We start from the raw sequence: 19222 nt of genomic DNA, 5'->3' as shown, positions 1-19222 counted from the left end.
CTAGTGCACTAAAATGCTGCGAATACAAATTCTTCATTATTGGAACTTGTAACGTGTTGAATTTTGAAGCGTTATAAACTTACAATCTTGGGTAATTATTTTATATTAAACGCTAAAGTTAAAATGTACATTTTCGAAGCGATATCTGCAAAATTGATGTAAATAAAAACTTCTTTAGAAATGAGGGACATGACAATGATTTGAATGAAATTCGGAACGTTTCGCGGGATACAATTCAGCGCGGAACACTTGGTATTAATGCGGGAACTCTAGTCACTCTAGACTTGAGATACAGTCTATTAAAAATCGAGACTAAACAGAGATCTGCTAGGTACCAGCTCTGCAACAACCACCAGAACATTTGTTTTCTTCAAACCGATCGTTTAAAAAGGGGACCGGTAAATTTTACATTAGTTCATCCAGTTTTATTGATTCTTACCGAAATTACACAGTGAAAAGAATGCCATAGGAAAATTCTTTCAATACCTTACCCTAAATGCGCCTCTCGACGTTACCTCCTAATACGGCCTCGGTGGAGGACCTCCCCGCATCATGCCGGGCGGCGGACCTCTCATCGGTGGTGGAGCACCTCGGGCCATGCCCGCCATCTGGGCGAGTCCTCCCGGTCCGGGCATCATACCGGGCGGTGGCCCACCAGGAATCATTGGCCGCATCTGCGGTGGAGCCGAAACCTGCCCACCACGTCCCACCGGGGCCATATGCTGCTGAGATGGTCCTCCAACTCCGCGAACCGGTCCTTGCAATCCGGCCGGAACCGAAGTAATATTGGCCGGCATTCCACGCCCTGCCACACGTCCCATTCCGGGCCCGGGAGCACCACCAGGAATCGGCACTCGCGGAAGGCCTTCCTCCGGTGGCGGAGGACCTTCAACCGTCAGAGACACAATGTTCCCGCCCCGCAGCAGGACGAATCCCAAAACGCGCTTTTCTTCCCGCTCTGGCAGCTTTGTGTTCTTGGGTTTGATTTTACGGAACTCCTCGCAGTCCCCCAGGATTAGGTTCATGTGCTTGTCGAAGGCTTTGAACGTTCCGATGAAGGTTCGCGAATCCTGCAAAACAATCCGCACCCGATAATTCAGGAGCTGGATCATTTTGTTGTTCTTGCCGATCGTCTGCAAAAGGGATGTTGTTGACATTGTTATTAAACGTTTAAAAAAGAATTCAGAACTTTTAAACATTATCATTTTATTTCAATAGAGAATGGACAATTTTGCTTCAAATCTTTGCTGAAGACTTGCATGGATTGCCGGTAAACCTTTTACCAATAATCCTGCCATTTTGATCCAAGCAAATTTTTCTAACCTCTATCATATTCACTGTCAACCCACTCTAATCAAAATTTCACCATGAATTTCGCGCAAGATATTAGGTTTACTTACCATTTTGGCAGATGATTTGCAAGACGCACTTATTCACTTAGAATTTCCACTATGAATTAGGTATTTTAATCCCAAAATACACGAAAAAGAAAGAAAGAATCCCGGCCGCCTGCAAAAGTGGCAGCTTTTCAACAAGCGTTTGGTTTACGAGCGAACGACAAGCAAAAAAAAACCAAAAGTCCGGGAGCTGATGGTAGAAAATGGAGAAAGCGGCGAGAATGTCAAAAATATCGAATCAAAATATCGACAAATGAGGTGCGAGGGGTCCCGATAATGTGAAAATTAACGAGCCTATAGGCCGGTTTGCTACTGACAAGAAAAGGAATCGCCTATCTCGATGCGTGGAAAATTTCTCCCAAGAAATGGTCAAGAAAATCACTTTTTTCTGATCGCAGTACGCAGTTGAGAAGAAATGTCACATCAAAGGGGGCTCTCTGTAGGAAATTTCTTGACCCTTTCTGTCAAGGAATTTCTTTACTTTTCTTGAGCGAAACAGCATACTTAGCTTATACACTGAAACCTACACTCAGAAACACAAGTAGTTTACTAAATTTTAGTAATTCATGACTATTTTCTATTGTGTATTTCTTTCAGTACTGGACTGCGAAGTGCGGTTTCATTTGTGCGAAAATGCGAATAAATGTGCGGGATTGCATCGAATCATGTTGGTGTCTTCAGAGCACTTCTTCTTTGGATTGCGAAGAATAAGCCCGCTGAAGACACCGATTCGATTTATTTTATTTTATTTGTATTTGATCCATCTGACATAAAATTTGTCTAAATGAATATAAGTAAAACTAACAAACAAAACGAGCAACAAATATCAACATTACATGAAATGCACTCTTAACTATGTCTAAAGTATTCAGCAAATCGATTACGAAGCGTCGTCATAGTGATGTTAAAATCGAAAAGATGATAAATTTCGTTGAATTTCCTTGCCATAATCTAGTTGGGTCATGCTGTCCGTATAGAGTGTTCCGACTGCCGAGACTGACAAAATTCCGTCTACGCAGATTTTGCTCCGGAGCGTAGATGCTAACATCAGCCAGAAGGGATGGCGAATCGATGTCCACTTGAAGCAACTTGGCTACAAAAGCGGCTTGCGATACACAACGCCTGTTCTCCAAAGTATCAATCCCCAATAAACGACAGCGGTCTTCGTAAGGAGGCAGGTTACTGGGATCACGCCAATGAAGATTTCTTAGGGCGTGGCACAGGAATTTTCTCTGAACAGATTCAATTCGGGTAATCCAACTGGCGTGGAACGGACACCACACTATCGCGGCAAATTCCAGAATAGAACGAACTAGAGCGCAGTAAAGGGATCTCAGACACAGCGGGTCGCTGAAACCTTCAGTTACCTTCATAACAAAACCAAGCTGTTTGTTTGCTCTCGAAACGATGTCATTGAAGTGGTAGTTGAACGTGAATTCTTCGTCCAACCAAACGCCCAAATCACGGACACGTTGTACTCGTTCAATCGCTGTGCCAGATAGCGTGTATTGGAAATGAATAGGGTACCGCTTTCGGTTAAACGATATAACTTGGCATTTTTCAATGCTCAACGTCATGCAGTTTCGTGAGCACCACGCTTCGAAAGCATTCAATAATCTCTGAAGGTGTTGGCAGTCATCCAAGGAGTCGACGATTATATAGACTTTTGTATCATCGGCGTAGAAGAGCCTGGTCCCGGGCGGTAAGACTAGAGATGCGTCGTTGATGAGCGAGAACAACAAAGGCCCAAGATTGTTGCCTTGTGGCACTCCAGATAAATTCGTGAATGAGCTCAATTCATTAGAGCCTATTTTTACGCATAACGATCGGTTGATGAGATATGATTCAAACCAATCGATGAAGCTATCAGACACGTCACATTTGCGAAGTTTTTGTAGAAGGATTCCGTAGTCAACACGATCAAACGCCGCTTTCAAGTCCAGATACACTGCGTCCACCTGTTTACCAGCATCGATCGCTCGTATGCATTGCGTTAAAAACTCAACGAGGTTAGTAGCGACCGACCTTTTCGGGAGAAAACCATGCTGATCACTGGAGATGTACTGTTTGCAGCTATTGAATAAGGAGTCGTTGATGATAATTTCAAATACCTTTGAGCAGACACATAGTGAAGTAATACCACGGTAATTACTCACACTACGTTTGTCACCTTTTTTATGAATTGGAAATAGGAACGACATTTTACAACTTCGTGGGAATACTCGGCATCCAAGTGAACGATTGAACAGCTTCACCAAAAGTACAAGTAACGCTGAGCATCTTTTTAGTAGTGCTGGTGGAATCCCGTCTGGTCCAGGAGTGTAGGAGGGCTTCAGCTTGGTTATCGCACTTGCTAATTTCCGTTCAGAAATTTCAAACATTTCATAGCTGAAGACATCACGAGTAGTCCAATGCAACATGAACTTGCGATGGCGCAGCAACGAAATTGTTGGAAGCACGTTGGAACTGTGCCGCGAAGAGTTCGTATTTGTCGCTGGCGCAGTCGGCTGACTTCTCGTCTAGGTACATCGATATCGGTAGGCCGTTTTCTTTCCTTTTCGAATTTATGAACGACCAAAATTGTTTTGGGTTCGTACGAAGGTTCTGTTCAGTTCTTCGTTTATAGCGAGCATACAGTAGAGCATTATCATTCCTGTACTCACGACTTGCTTCATTGAATTCCAATTTTGTCTGTTGCGATCGATTATTGCAATAGCACCGAAGGGCAGCAGAACGTCGGCGCCTAAGCAGACGTAATTGACTGTTAGACCAAGGCGGCTTGTTGGGCGGGCGACGCGGTGGAACATTATTCGTGACTGCTTGTAGCACAGAATTCGTGAAGAAATCGACAGCTTCATTGATATCAGGGATCGAATCCAGATGGTTCCAGTCGACAGACATTAATGCGGCATTTAATGACTCAAAATTAGCTTTTTGGAAGTTAAATCCAGTGTAGTCGTGTGACATCTCGTATGTAACTGGCAATGGGCACACGACTATCAGCTCAATTGCAGAATGATGGTCATCAAGTGTCGTGAGTGCTTCGGCCGCTGCAAGAAGTGTGAAATTAGGCAACACAGTATCACAGACGAGGACGAGATCGAGGGTACGGTTTGTCGTGTTCGTCAATGTGTTGACCTGAGAGAGTCCATGGAAGCAAAACCCATCCAAAAGTGCAGAACTCGCTGGGCACATACGTGAGCGATCTAGATCGATAGAGAGACGATTGTCCGATTCAGCAGCCCAGTAGATGTCTGACTGATTATAATCACCAAACTGAAGAATTAAGTCGTTTTCTGAGAGGTTGTTGTGAACGGCTGCGATTGACTCAAAATGACAACAACTAACATCCGCATCGTTCTTCATGTCAGGTGGTAGCTAAAATACCCCAATGCTCACATTTCTGTCAGGCAACAGGATCCTAACCCAAAGTTGTTCAAGCTGGTCATTGACAGGTGTAGGTTCCGAACAGCAATTGTGAATTGCGAAGAAACAGCTATCAAGACTCCGCCACCTTTCGATTTATTACTGTTTAGAGCGTTGCGATCTGTCCTGAACACGGAGTAGTGACTCCCAAATAGCTGAGCTGGCAATATGCGGTGGTCTAGCCAGGTTTCGGTTAAAACAATCACATCATAATCCAGCTCGGTAACAGCAAGGAAGAAGGACTCGATTTTTGTACGCAAGCCACGGACGTTTTGGTAGTAGATGCGCAGACTGGAAGGTATGACATCGTCATCGTCATCGTATATATACTGTCAGCACATTCTGTGTACTTGCCTGACTGCACAGGTTGGGAGACCCCTTCACCATACTCTACTACAGGACCGGGACGACTGTCGAGCGCTGGCTGCATGGTCATGACTGTAGAAGGGGGACAAAGGGACTCCCGTAGTGCTAAGGATTGTGCGTCCCGGGTGTTGAAAACTATGCTCGTTGTTACTACGCATGTCAAAAGATGACGAATCAGCATTGGTCGCAGTAGGAGTGCCAAGAGAGATATCTTCAGCTAAGCCATGGAGTACTTCATCCAACGTCAAGTCAAGATATGGTGAGGATGATGAAGTGCAGCCGGAGTTACTATAAATTTGATTCGTATCAGGCAGTGAAAGCTCTCGATCATCATTGTACTTGCCTGAGATAGCGGACTGGGAGGCCGCCAATCCAACGCAGGCTGCAAATGGCACGACTGAGCTAGAGCAACTGGCGACTCCCAAAGTGCTTTCTATGGTGCGTCCTGGTAAAGTTGCTTGATGCATTAGATGTGTGGTAGGCATCGATGGTAAGTTGTTGTGTTCTGAGCAGCAAACGTTCTGATGCAATCGCGCACTTTTATTAGCATTTCCGCACTTGTAAAAACTTATGCGATTGTCCAGTGGTGAAAGAAATGCGCAATATTTGCCTCTCTTTTTCATTCTGCAGAGAATTTTATTCCTATTTGTCAATTCGCCTGGGTTGAAGCATCGCTAAGCTTCAACCCAGGCGAAATGTATTTCCATTACTAAAAGATCCTGGCCCGGCCGGGAATCGAACACCTTCAGGATGGCTTTGCTTTGTAGCTGCGGACTCTAACCACTCGGCTAAGGAAAGCTTTTCTAGACATAGCAAAGCATTTGACAGTTTTCGCATGAAGGCTTGATTGTTAAATTCAAAAAAAAACTTTAATTTCCCAACATACATTATTAGAATAATCTAAAGTTATCTGTCAAATCGTACACTTCAGGTTAATTATCTGGTGTTAGCTGTTGCTCTTAAAGGAAGCATTTTGGACCAATATTATACAACTTATCTGAGTTACCTCAGGGATAACAAAAATCTTTGTTTGTGGATGACACAGGCCTCTACGCCAAAGGACGAAGCCTACGTGTAATCCGTAGTCGATTGCAAGAAAGTTTGTATATTTTTTCTTTATACTTGCAAAAATGGAAGTTTTCTCCCAATGCTTCCAAAACTCAATTTATAATATTCCCACATAAAACATAAGGGCCTGTTCACAAATTTCATAAGGGTTCATTCACATACTTCATAACGATAAAAATGACCATTTTTGACACCCACCCACCCCCTCATAACGCTTTTTGTATGAGAATTTTACAAATTTTGTATGAGCCGTAAAAACATGAGGACACCCACCCATCCCCTTCAGCGTTATGAAATTTGTGAATAAGCCCTAACGCTGGAGGGGGTGGGTGGGTGTCCTCAAAGTGTTACAGCTCATACAAAATTTGAAAAATAATCATATAAAATGCGTTACGAGGGGGTGGGTGGGTATCAAAAATGATCATTTTTGGCGTTATGAAGTATGTGAATGAACCCTAAGCTCTTTATTTGAAACCTTCAAGTAGACATGTTGTCACGATGAGAGGGGTTTCAATAAATTGATCAGATGAAGTTAAATATCTAGGGCTCATGCAAGATAAAAACTTAATTATCAATAATCACATTAAGAGCATTCAAGCCAAATATAACAAATATATAGAAAGTCTTTATCCACTTATCAATAGAAAATCAAAACTTTGTCTTAAGAACAAGCTTTTGATCTTCGAAAAATTATTCAGACCAGCCATGTTGTTTGCTGTACCAATGTTGACTAGCTGTTGTAGTACCAGGAAAAAAAGCGCTGCAGAGGATTCAAAATAAAATTTTGAAAATGATTCTAAAGCTCCCTTCCTGGTATAGTACCAATGAGTTACCGTAAAACGGGGTATCTTTGATGATGCAGGTAATTGTGATAGTGAGGGATACAACATACTAAACGAAATAATAGGGAAAGTGTACCAGTTATGGACATAGTGGTTCCCTATTTAGACATATGTGATATTTTGATAACTTTCACATTTTAAATCTTTTTGAATGTTTCAACATCAAGATATATCTTAAATCTAACCACTACGACACACAAAAATTTTCAAAATTATAAGACATTAAAGTAATTACATATGGCGAAATAGGGAACCACTATGTCCATAACTGGTATAATGTCTGTTAATCAGTTAAGCAAAACAAATGCAAAAGTAAAGAATGTTAGTATGACACTTCATGTCCAGATATATTTTCGTTGAAATCTATAACATTTGAAGCATCCGAATATTTTGAAGTAGAAGTAGAATTTGAATCTGGTCTGAAATATCGTAGCAAAAAAGTCAGAAATTTCCATATATAATGCTAAACGTCTAGAGGTATTCAACGCCCTTGTTGATCTAAGTAATTGCCCATCGGATGGTGACGTCATCAGAAAATCGCTCTCTTTCCCTCCTTCGGGAAATCTGAAAACAATGTTGCCAGTACCTGTCAAATGACCTTTGTAGCATCCCCAAGCCCCACAATCCTACTAGTCCTATATACCACACTTATCCCTCACCATATATATACCTGCCGGCGTTGAATACAGTCGATGTGAGAAAACGCAACACTATTGTACCTACATGCCCATATCATCGCACGGGTTTGACGATTGGGGATGCTACAAAGGACTTTAGCCAAATACTTCAGTTTACCTTAGCGTAGCTGTAGTACAAATGGTGGTGGTAATGCGTCCATGTACAGCAGTGCTTCCCAAACTTTTTTGATTTTCGCCCTCTTCGAGGTCAATATATTTTAGAATCGCCCCCCTGATATGTAATTTATATTTTTGGAATAAATAACCGCTAAACTATGTTGAGATTCTGTTCTACGTCTTATCATAAGCGTAACAAAAAAATATCAAACTATCTAATTTAATGGACTTTACATGTGATGAAAATGTTGATTATTTTTGATTTTTAAGCGTATATGATTTATGTTCAGAAAGACTAGACTAGGGGTTATTTTGACCTTGCAAAGATAAGTCAAAGACTTTATTAATTCTGATCTTTCTGATGTTAATTTGATACAGGTATTTTACCAAATAGGTATGTTTAGATACTACAGGAAATAATAGAAGTGTTGTCTTGTTAATAATGCTTAGTGTACGTTTTCCTGAAATCACATAGGAATACTTGGAGCGATCCTCTTCAAAATATATCCTCGATTTACATATCCATAACAATACATGGACTTTATAATTGCAAATTTTCAATTATATTGCGATCAATACTGGCTTATGAATCAGTTTTCACTAAATAGCGATCATATTTCAGAAAATTTGGATATTTTTAATATTATTTGAGTGGCTTTTCGCCCTTGACGAGTCCGCCACTTTTCGGAAAACCGTTTGACTATCCTGAAGATGTTCTTTGATGGAAATCCAGAAAATAGTGCCATAGGGGTAAAAGGTAAAAGAGGTGATATTTTTTCCTAAGCTCAGGAGAATTTAGATTTCTTCATCTTTTTTCAGAAACTTTTAACTTTAGTTTCGATAAAGTTGAGCGTAAAAAACCGAACACTACCAATAAAATTTTCCTTTAGGAAACCAAAAATTTGTTTATACGAATTTAAAAAGTTATAGTTTAGGAAACTCTCGGTTGTCGATTTTAGAATTCACATTGGGTACAAAAAAACTGAAAACATTACATATACATTTTGTGCTTGAAAATCTTCAAGTTTTGCCTAACATGATTCGAAAACGGCATGCTAAGTGATGTGAAAGATGTGCAAATAGAGATGCGAAATAAATAATTCCTCAAAGAGCATAATATTCCTTTAAAATGAGTGTCTTATACAACGACTCATAATGTTGTTGTCAATTTCTCTCATACCAGCACTTTCGCCTTCTTTCTGGCTTTTTCGCCCCCTGGTGTACAGAATGGAAATTGTGGGTTCAAGTCCTGCCGGCTACATTATATTTTAGCACAATGTTACCACAATTACTCTTAATTTAGCAAACATGTCACTATCTCCCGATATTGAATACCTTTCCCCTAAAAAGTAAAAATAGCTGACTGCAAAAGTTGAAAATAAAAAAAGAGAAACATATATTTTTTATATTCCAAAAACGTTTGATTTATGTTGAATTTAATGTCAAAAAGGATATTCTATATCTTTTCAGAAATTTTATTTACCACCATTTTATACAGACTTATAAATGATGTTTTTATCCATGTTTGTTCTGAAAATACTTTTGTAGGTGAATTTTTCTATAAACTCTTACTGTGTTTTGAATTTTGTGTCAAGTTTACCTTGTTCCGCGTTCTCTTTTTTAGAATTCACTGGTGAAAATTAGATTCGGCGGATGGTGCTATGCCACGGGTAAATATTCTGTGTAAACATGCTTTTCAAAGTGATGAAAGTGTTTTCGATTTACTTGCGTTTTGCTTGAGAGTGCTCTGTGGTGGCTCCAGCAATTGAATTCGTTTTGCGCGACTCTTTTTTTTTATCTTCTGCGTGTTAAACGTGTCGACTCCAAAAATGACTGTGGTTCATGGATGCTCGGTTCGGGATGGATTATGAACTGCAGTTTTTTTTGTCGTTTTTTCGTGCATTTTCTTGAGCAGCACTGTGTTACGGATCACGCTATTGTTCATTGTTGGAGGAGCGACGGATTGCAGAGGAGTTTCGAAAAAGGAATTTGGTGAGTTTGTTCTGATCAGCAGCGCATGATCACAATGCGTAAATATTATTTACCGTCGCAGAGATAATGAAATTCACCAAATGTTTCAGATTTAGTAAATTTGAAACATTTGCGTCCTTGAAGAATGAAAAAATCCAAGCCTACTTGAATTTTGACGTTGCGATTGAATTGCGCGCACATCTTCTGCGCGTTACCGCCGCCGCTGGATGTGGATTTAAAATGAGTGCCGCAATAACCATTTATCGGCTAGAACGTCTAACGAACGTATCCTACGGCACTATCTTTTCCATCAACATTCCACAACCTTCCGTAATAGAGGTCGTAGAGTTCTCTGCATCTTTCTTAAGTAGGTGTGCAATCAATCATCCTTTCCCATTCCCCAGCTTTCGCAAGGACGTAGCCAGGACAGCTCTCGACTGTTGGAGGATGCGTCAATCTTGTCTAAAAGTTAGAAGTTAGTCCCAAATTTCTGATTTTGATAACGGACGGGATGGAGGCAACCCTCATACAATGGTCTAGGACTGTACCACGACCCCCTACGAATTTGTGCGAAATGCTCAATGCTAATGCTAAACTCTGTTAGTTTACTAACAAAATCTATTTCACGGTCTATATTAGAATTACGCAGCCCAGTTCCTACGACAATGATGCCAATCAGTAGTTTTATTGTCGATTTTCTTGTTTTTAAATACCCATTATCAAAGTTACCCCAAAACCGAAAATCAACTTTCAGTTATATGAAAAATTATTCGTCCAATCTAAATGAATCGTTATGCAAGTTTTCAACGGCAATCGATAATTGTGATACCAGTACTTGTTTTTAAAAATATAAACAAAAACTCTTCATAGTTCCTTCCAAAAAACTGTCAAAGTTATCCCATTTTAACATTTATAGAATATCCAATTTTAGACAAAAATCGATGCAATCTTTTATTGCCACGATTAATGCGTTATACATGTAGGTTAAGTTAGGTTAAGCAAATTGAAAGTGTTTTTTCTCTTACAAGCAGGTGAAATCAACTCACCTGTAAACAATCTGAAATGCTACAGCAAATGAAATGTAATATGTTGTTAACGAAATGCTGACACAGTGTATTTTATCTTCAACGGTTTTAATGTGAGCAGCACCTCATATTTGTTTTCCATTTTCTGTATCTTTTTATTAAATTTTGTAATCATACTTGTAAAAACTGTCACACTTTTAGACTACTGATTCCAGAATCACCTCAACAGATTCCTAACATGCGAAAAAATCGTTCTTAGCACTCCTGGAACACTCAGAAAAATAACCAAAACCGTCAGCACTTTCAGCGTCAATTGCAGCTCTGGAGTTGAGTTCTCCCTGAAGATTCGCTTATTGTAGCCCAAAACGATGGCTGCCATACCGAACACAAAACACGCCAATCCGATGAAGTGGTGACTCAACTTGAGGTAGACGGGTTTGATGCGTTTCCTCAGTTCAACCGCGTACAGCGACCCAAGCCCATTGCACATACTCAACACCAGGAGAATCAACGCCACGAGACCAAGTATCGAATGTGTCGTACTGAAGTGCCTCTTTTCCGGATTGCGGTCCCGCCAATAGTACTCAAGTGCTATTCCGACGATAATGCAAACGGCTCCGATGACCTGCATGATCCAATGGGTTGTTCTACGCTGTGGTTGCGTCAGAGCAACTGCCCAAGAACAACTCGAGTAGAAGGCCAGAATCGACTCCGCCATCAGGACGTGGAACTGCGGAACAATCCGAATGAGAAATAAACATGTCCTAAAAGAATCAGAATTACCGAGGACTTACCCCGAACACGCAAAGAATCACATGCCAGGTGAAAAGCTTCTCGAAACCGTTTCTGTAGCAAACCCAAATAGTGTAGATGAAGACAAAGCCGACGAAGACATGATTCAACGTATTCAGAAGGAGCTTAGCGGTGTCTACGAGACTTCGTTCGGTGCGCTTCTCTGCGAGACTTTCCTTCGATTCCACTGTGAGATTCTTCATTTTTTCGCGCCAACAATTGCACAACTTATTCAAGGGAAACTCATTAGTTAGAAGATTTTCGCGTAGATCTCCCTTTTTCTTTAAACGAGTATGATTAATGACACTTATCCGGGTATTGCCACCACCGTTGGTTGATTCTCGACCGGCGAATGAGCTTTGCGTCTGTTCGCGTCCACCCCCTTTTCTGATCTGATGATGAAGAGCAGGATCGGTTCTGCGATGGGCTTTTTCAAAGCGTTGATGACAGCACACACTACAGCGAAGCTCTTTTGTCATTTCACCCATATTCGAAAAGCTTATAATTCGTTGTACTGGGACATTCGGCGAATCTTTAAATCTATTAATCTCTCAGCTGTTTTGCTTCTTCTGCCTAACATTACAACCCAACTGGAGCCGAGACTATTTCTCAAGAGATTGGTGAGGCGTGATTATCTAAACTAACTAGTCTGCTTTTATTTCTAAGAAAGACCGACACCACAAATCAGCTCAGATTAGCAGTTTGCCTGAACCAGCTAAGCTATCGAAGACGTACATCATTACATTATTATACCTACACGTAGCTATCTGCTTTGCGGAGCATCTGTGTATGGGGTGATAGGGGTGTAATGGCCATTCTAAGTAAATTAAGATATTAAATAATCTTTTTAATAGTATGAAACTTCGAAATATTCTTCAAACAGGATAATATGAAATATAAATCAGTTCAAAATTGGTTTAAAAGTAGCTCTTTATCCAAGTTATTGATGGAGGTTTACTTTTAATTTATTTGCATTGTACAGTCGAAGCTTGTTATAACGACATCGCAAGGGACCGCCGTAATAGAGAAATGTCGCTGTAGAGAATAGTTAGAACATCAAAATATTTTTCGAGGGACCGAAAAATGTCGCTATAGAGAGCTTTTGTCGCTATAAAAGTTGTCGTTATAACGAGCTTCGACTGTATTAATATTTTCGGTAAAAATACTAAAAATTTCGAACCACAATTTTAAGCTTATTCTTGAAAATAAATAACAATAGCAAACGTTAATGAATCGGTTTCAGTTTGTAGTGAATTGTTATTTTCAAGTGGACCGTACTGCCCCTATTTGCCTTATGGTATGTGTGTTTTGTCATAAGTACTAATGTACTAAGTCAATCACGATACTGTTCGTGGTTCTAAAACACATTGCCGTAAGACTCATACACGGTGAGCAGTGGATGGGAATTTCTTAATTTTTGTTTTGTTCAATTATCGCAGAGGAGATTAAAAAAAACTAGTGGTCGCGCTGTTGTATTTTGTAAATACGTAACAGATGGGAAAACCTCGCTTTTAGTATAGAGCATCAGCGCGGTGGTTCTGGCGATGACCGATCACGCGGAAGGATAGGGATTTATTCTAATTAAAATTCATTACGATCAACTCTCCATAACTCGATATTAAAGAAACCATTGACTTAAGGTAAAGATGAATCGAAACCACACCTCAAATTTTCAATAGCACAAATCTGAAGAACCAGACAACCGATCACGCTGATCGGTTGGTCTCCACCAGTGAGTGACCAATCTCCAGCTTGAACGGATATCTGGCAGCTAGGATTTCTTTCTGGAGCCAATTCTTGTTTTACAGAAGCGCAATAATCACGATTTCCACCAATTTCATAGTTTGAATAGATTTGATTCGTTTTTTTTTGTGATTTTGTCTCATATCGCTGCCCATCAGTTATATTTGTAAATTTCAATTTTCATATTTTGTGTAATTCCGTAAAAAAAGACATTCAAGAATTCATCCAAAGAACTCACGAGTAATATCATTTGTTATTCCTACACGAATTTTTCAAGTATTCAACCATGTGTTTCAAGAGGTTCTTTTGAGAATTACCACGGAGATTTCTTCATGAATTATTTCCGTATTTTTTAGCGTTTTTCCAATAATTTATTTGCCAGTTTTCGGTAACATTTCCAATTTCAGTAGTTATTATTCAACAGGTCTTCCCTAAAGTTTCTTTAGAATTTCTGAGCTAATCAGAAATGGCCAGTAGATTGGTTGAAAAAATCTCTTTTGTTCCACACTGCTCATTCTAGAATTGGAATTCTGAGTGTCCTCCCAAATTTGAACTCATTTGGATGAAAACTGAGACTGCATAGGCCGTCTAAAGTTTATATGGGAAATACTATGAGAAAAAGCAACCAATTCATTCAATCGGTCGTAGTGTTTGCCAATGTGCTCTTGGGGATTAGAGCTACGTTGATGCTGTTAGATACATTCATCAGCTACAACTTTGCCCAAGACCGTTTTCAAATCGGACGCCTCAGTAATTAGGGTCGATGTACCAATAGCCGCATAGCTAAGAACAAATATTCGTATAAAATCGAAAAATGAAGCCAGCGGCATTAATTTTACATCATCTGAAAGCTTTTTATCTTGGCTTTGTGGAAAAAATATGAAAACTACGAAAACTCATATTTGTGTGTTTGTTATGGCTTGTGCCACTAAAGGAACACATGTGCCTATATATACTATAGTATCACTATTTCTAATTTCTGTTCCATTAGTAGCATTAGCTTCACGGCGTAGGCAAAATACAAATCAAAATCGTTTCTTCACAAAACTTATATATTTTTCCTTTAAAGTGTGGATGGAAAGCTTTCGATTAATGTAAAAAAGTTATTAATTGATCAATTATTAAAATAAAAAAAATCATAAAAATATAGTTTCTGTTACTAGTGCTACTATAGGAACAAAAGGTTAAAGGTTTAAATTTCAAGCAAAACTATCTATTTCGATTATTTTTTTAACAAAATCGAGCTGTGTATCAATGGTACTTAGATAAATGGCTTAGATAATGATACTTAGATAAATGGCTCTGTTGAAGTGCTGATTTCACATAAGAGCAAATATTTCCGCCTGAAAAACGGTGCAGTTTCTACCAAGTGAGTAAAACTGATTCAACCTTAGCTCACGAGAATATACTCCTGCACCAGCTCTACCTTCAAGAAGGGAGCCATCAGTATAACATACTATATTGTTTGATATACTTCTTTCTAAATAGCCAGACGTCCACTCTTCCCGTGAAGGGAATTGTGTGATAAATGTCCTGTAAGGAAAGTGACAAGCAATTGTGAGATCACTTGGAGCAAGGACAATTTTGTCCCAATTCACCAAAAGTGGAAACAACGAAGTGTGTGTAGATCTACGATTCACTGGATTTTTCTCCAGTAGATACAGTACCTACCCATAAACGGTAAGAGCAAGAAAGTGCTCCTTGCTTAAGATGTATGTGTAGTGGTGCAACGTCGAAAATGGCCTCGAGCGCTGCTGTGGGAATTGTAGAGAACACACCAGACATCGCCATCAAGCACATCCTTTGGAGATGGCCCAATTTTGATTGGATTGCTCTCACTTCGCCCTTTTGCCACCACACATCCATGTGCCAATATTGGTCGAACAACTGTTGTGTAAATCCATTTGACATACTTGGGTTTGAGGCCCCAAGTTTTACCAAAGGTTCGCCGGCATTGACCGAAGGCCATGCAAGATTTTTTGGGATCTATAACGACTCCGACATACTTTACCTGATCAGTTACATTAATCTCAGTGCCAAAAAGACGTAAAGGTCGAAATCCATCGCGGTTTCGTCTGTCCGTAAAAAGAACAATAGATGTTGTATTCGGGTTAACCGAAAGGCCATATTGGCGACACCAACTCTCGACTACCTGAAGAGCACTTTGCATCAATTCGAATAGGGTGCTTATGCACATACCAACTATCAAAGCTAGATAGTCGTCGGCATATCCATAAGTAGGAAAACCGCAATTATTGAGTAGCTTGAATAGCGTATCTGCTATGAGATTCCACAAAAGTGGTGACAAGACTCCCGCAAACACTAAATTTCGAATCGCTGCTTGACGCAATGTCGAAAAGAGTTGTCGGTTTTTGAGCATTTGATGAATCCAATTGGTAGGTAGCCCGTGGTTTCGTGCGGCTTCCAATATGGCATCGTAAGACAAGTTATCAAAGGTACCCTCAATATCCAAGAAAACACCCATTCATTTAGAATTATTATTTTTTTTTCTAGGATTCTTCCGTAAAATTCACCAGATATTCATCCTAGTTTTTTCCAGAGACTTTCTTTTTTTGTTCGGGTGATGCTACAAGTATTTTTTTTAATCGATTTGCTAAAAGATTTTGCAATCTGTTCTTGAATTACTCAAAGAATTTCTACAGAAATTCCATCATGTATTCAATTATAATTTTTCACATTTTTTTAATGTTAATCCCGGGATTCTTTCACAAATAAAATCAAGAAATCTATCCATTCTCCATTTTTGTTCAAAAACTACTACAGTCAAAAAAAAAAAATACTATAAAAACAGTAATAAAAAATAAATAAAAATATGCACAAAAAAGTTTTTGAATACTTTCTAAATAAATTTTAGCTCAAACCGAATTTGACAACAAAAACTAAATTCCAGTTGGAAAATTTAAGAATTCACCGTAGCATTTCTGAATTTTTTTTCATCAAAAAGATGTCTTATGATACAATTCGTAATCTAAAATTTTACTAAATTTAAATCTTGGGGGATTTTTTTTGCATTACTTCGTTTTTTTATGAATTGCTTATGGAATAACGTATAGGAATTCTGCAATTTTTCAAAACTCCTAGAATTTAACTTTTTTTTCTAAGATTTTCTAAAGTGTTGGATTTTGGAGTATGCAAAGGTTTCTGTACAAAGTTCCTCAAAAAAGGAAGGAGAAACGACAAAATATTGAAGTGATTATTTATAGTCTTTTCTCTTTAGATGAGTGGTCTTGATAATATAATGAATTTACAAAAATATAGATCGAAATAGGGCGTCTGTACTATTTATAGAGGCATTAGCAACAGGTTGAGGAATAAAAAATCGCCAAAAAATAACGGAAGGTCATTTTTCATATCTAAATACGTCATTCAAAAGCTATTCTATTCTATTTCACGTAAAAAAATAATCTTGCAATGATAAAATCAATGAATCTTCTAAAAAATAATTTCTTTCAATACTGGAACATGTTCCAGTAATAGTGGTATTTGCTAACTTGTGTTCCTATAATAGTGGTTTACATTGATTTTCCATTGAGACTCACTATTATAGGAACGCCCCACAATTACTGGTGCAAAGGAGCAAAAAAATTAAGGTTTTTAATTGTTTTCTAATATTTTCTTACTGATATCCAAGATTTTTTTTTATACACATTCATATTATTTTAACAAGGGCCATGCTAGAAAAATACACATAAGAATATAAATTGCATATAACATGCTTAAAATCGCACTATCACTATTATTGGGACACACACTACCACTGGATCAGCCACCCTATCAAGAAGTTCCATTCCCCACAATTCTGCCAGAAAGCCTCTAGGAATTCCGCCCTGAAATTGCACAGGAATTCAATTTCAGAATTCTAACAACAATTGATATTTCTAAAGGAATGCTTTAAAGGGAGATCCTTGTTCTAATAAATCTTTTCCCTCTCACCTGTTATGTTACCAAATGTTTCTGAAAAGATTTTGTTTATAGTTGAAACAAAAGTCTTCTTGGAACTTTTATCAAATTTCCTGAGACGATTTGAAGGCAAGATACATTTCATTAACACTTTTCGTTTTTGTAGAACTTTCAGCGAAATATCTCAGTAAAGTGGGATTCCGTTTTTGGCATGCTTCATTTTTGTCACCCCCCCGATTTTGGCAACAAAATGGATCCTTTTTTGGCAACATATTTCAATACTATTAAAATTTGTAGGGGAACATGGTCCAATTCGGACCTAGTAACAGTTTTTTGGCCATATCTTTTCAGCATGATGTACGGCATGAGAAGTTTTATGTTTTCTTGAAACCCTGATTTATCGCGCGGACTTTTCTCTCAGAGAGTTTTGTGATATCTCCTATCACGACATGGCCAGACATGTTTGAACGAAGTTCTGCAAAAGGTCCGAATTGGACCAACCCTGTTCCAATTCGGACCCCCCATGTTCTAATTCGGACCACCTTATATTTTATCGTTTTTTCTATGGTAGTTATAAAATAAAACACCGATTTGTTTGATATCAAAGCTTGTTGAATTTCTTCTATAAGCGCAAGCAAAACAAATTACTTCAATGCGTGAAAAATTCCAATTTAGTTCGAGTCAGAACCAGCTCAAATAAAATGTGAATTTCATTAAAAAACATGGGTGAAATCTGAAATTAATTGAGTACAGTGAGCTTTGCCTAATTCGATTTTAAACTGAACATTGTGTATTGGACATATCGAGATAAAGAAAATATATTTTTTTTTTATTATGGAGCTTTTTGTTATTTTGACAAATAACATTATAAAAAGCCATTTTTGCTTAAATGCTAGTTAAATTTCAACAAATATAGAATCATATCAGTGACGGACTTGATGTCGTGGTTGGAAAACACGCCTCTCACGCCGAGGACCTGGGATTGAATCTTATCCCCAAGGGTAGTCAGGTATGATGTAAAAAGTTATTGTGACGACTTCCTTCGGAAGATAAGTAAAGCCCTTGGTACCGAGATGAACTAGCTCATGGCTTAAAATCTCGTTAATAAAGACAGAGAAAGAGTGACAATCATGGCATGAAAATATCGAGTTGAAAAGGTTAACTTGTTCGGGAAACTGAAGAAGACAGCATCGAATCTTGGGACATCGAGTTGGAGAAGTATCGACATACTTACATTTTAGGATCAAAGTACGCTATATTAAAGTGATTATTTTCATGTTAAAAAACATTATATCGGGTAAGGCAAAGTTGATAGTATTGTTCTTAGCACTCGTAAACGTTTTATTTTATGTTTCGTATTGCCATACAAATTTGGAACGCAGTATCCAAAAAAGGCAGTGGTATTAATAGAGATTCTTTTCAAGTAGCTGATTTATTGATTTCTTTTTTTTGTGGACTACCGTATTTCATAGATTTTTCTAAGACTTTTACTTTAGGGGTCATTCAAATATTACGTAACGCAAATTTTGCCAATTTCGGATCCCCTCCCTCCCCCACGTAACAGCTTTTGTATGGAAATTTTTAATTTTTTGTATGAACCGTAAAACTATGTCAGACCCCCACCCTCCCCCTGTTGCGTTACGTAATATTTGAACAATCCCTTACCGCAACAGGAACAAAGGCACCATCTATCAATATAAAAACTTCTGTGATTTTCTGGCAAGTCGAGAAGACTTTCACGGATTGTAGCTTTTGAAATAGACTTCGTTCGTTGAAAAAGCAAGAGGTCCGTATTGAACCACATCAAAAGGTCCGGATTGGACCAATACACATTTTGAAATGTTCAAACTAGTTGAGCACAAACAGTGCATAGACAT

The 19222-nt window shown here is 38.7% G+C and overlaps 2 protein-coding genes across 2 annotated transcripts; both read right to left on the bottom strand.

The window, feature by feature from the left end:
* Positions 1–403: 403 nt before the first annotated feature.
* Positions 404–1574, bottom strand: LOC5574494 (small nuclear ribonucleoprotein-associated protein B). The gene is made up of 2 exons (XM_001655106.2): positions 1401–1574; positions 404–1133 (listed from the first exon to the last, which is right to left on the bottom strand). Exons 1-2 carry the CDS (start codon positions 1401–1403, stop codon positions 519–521), a joined length of 618 nt encoding a protein of 205 aa, XP_001655156.1. The 5' UTR covers positions 1404–1574; the 3' UTR covers positions 404–518.
* Positions 1575–10956: 9382 nt separating this feature from the next.
* LOC5574493 (cytochrome b561 domain-containing protein 2) lies at positions 10957–12387 on the bottom strand. The gene is made up of 2 exons (XM_001655105.2): positions 11684–12387; positions 10957–11619 (listed from the first exon to the last, which is right to left on the bottom strand). The coding sequence occupies exons 1-2, from the start codon at positions 12167–12169 to the stop codon at positions 11107–11109; spliced, it is 999 nt and encodes a 332-aa protein (XP_001655155.1). The 5' UTR covers positions 12170–12387; the 3' UTR covers positions 10957–11106.
* Positions 12388–19222: the final 6835 nt, after the last annotated feature.

This window comes from Aedes aegypti, chromosome 2, assembly GCF_002204515.2.
Source record: "Aedes aegypti strain LVP_AGWG chromosome 2, AaegL5.0 Primary Assembly, whole genome shotgun sequence".
Classification (NCBI taxonomy): domain Eukaryota; kingdom Metazoa; phylum Arthropoda; class Insecta; order Diptera; family Culicidae; genus Aedes; species Aedes aegypti.
The sequence above is the reverse complement of the archived record's forward strand: the minus strand, read 5'-3'. Positions and strand labels throughout refer to the sequence as shown.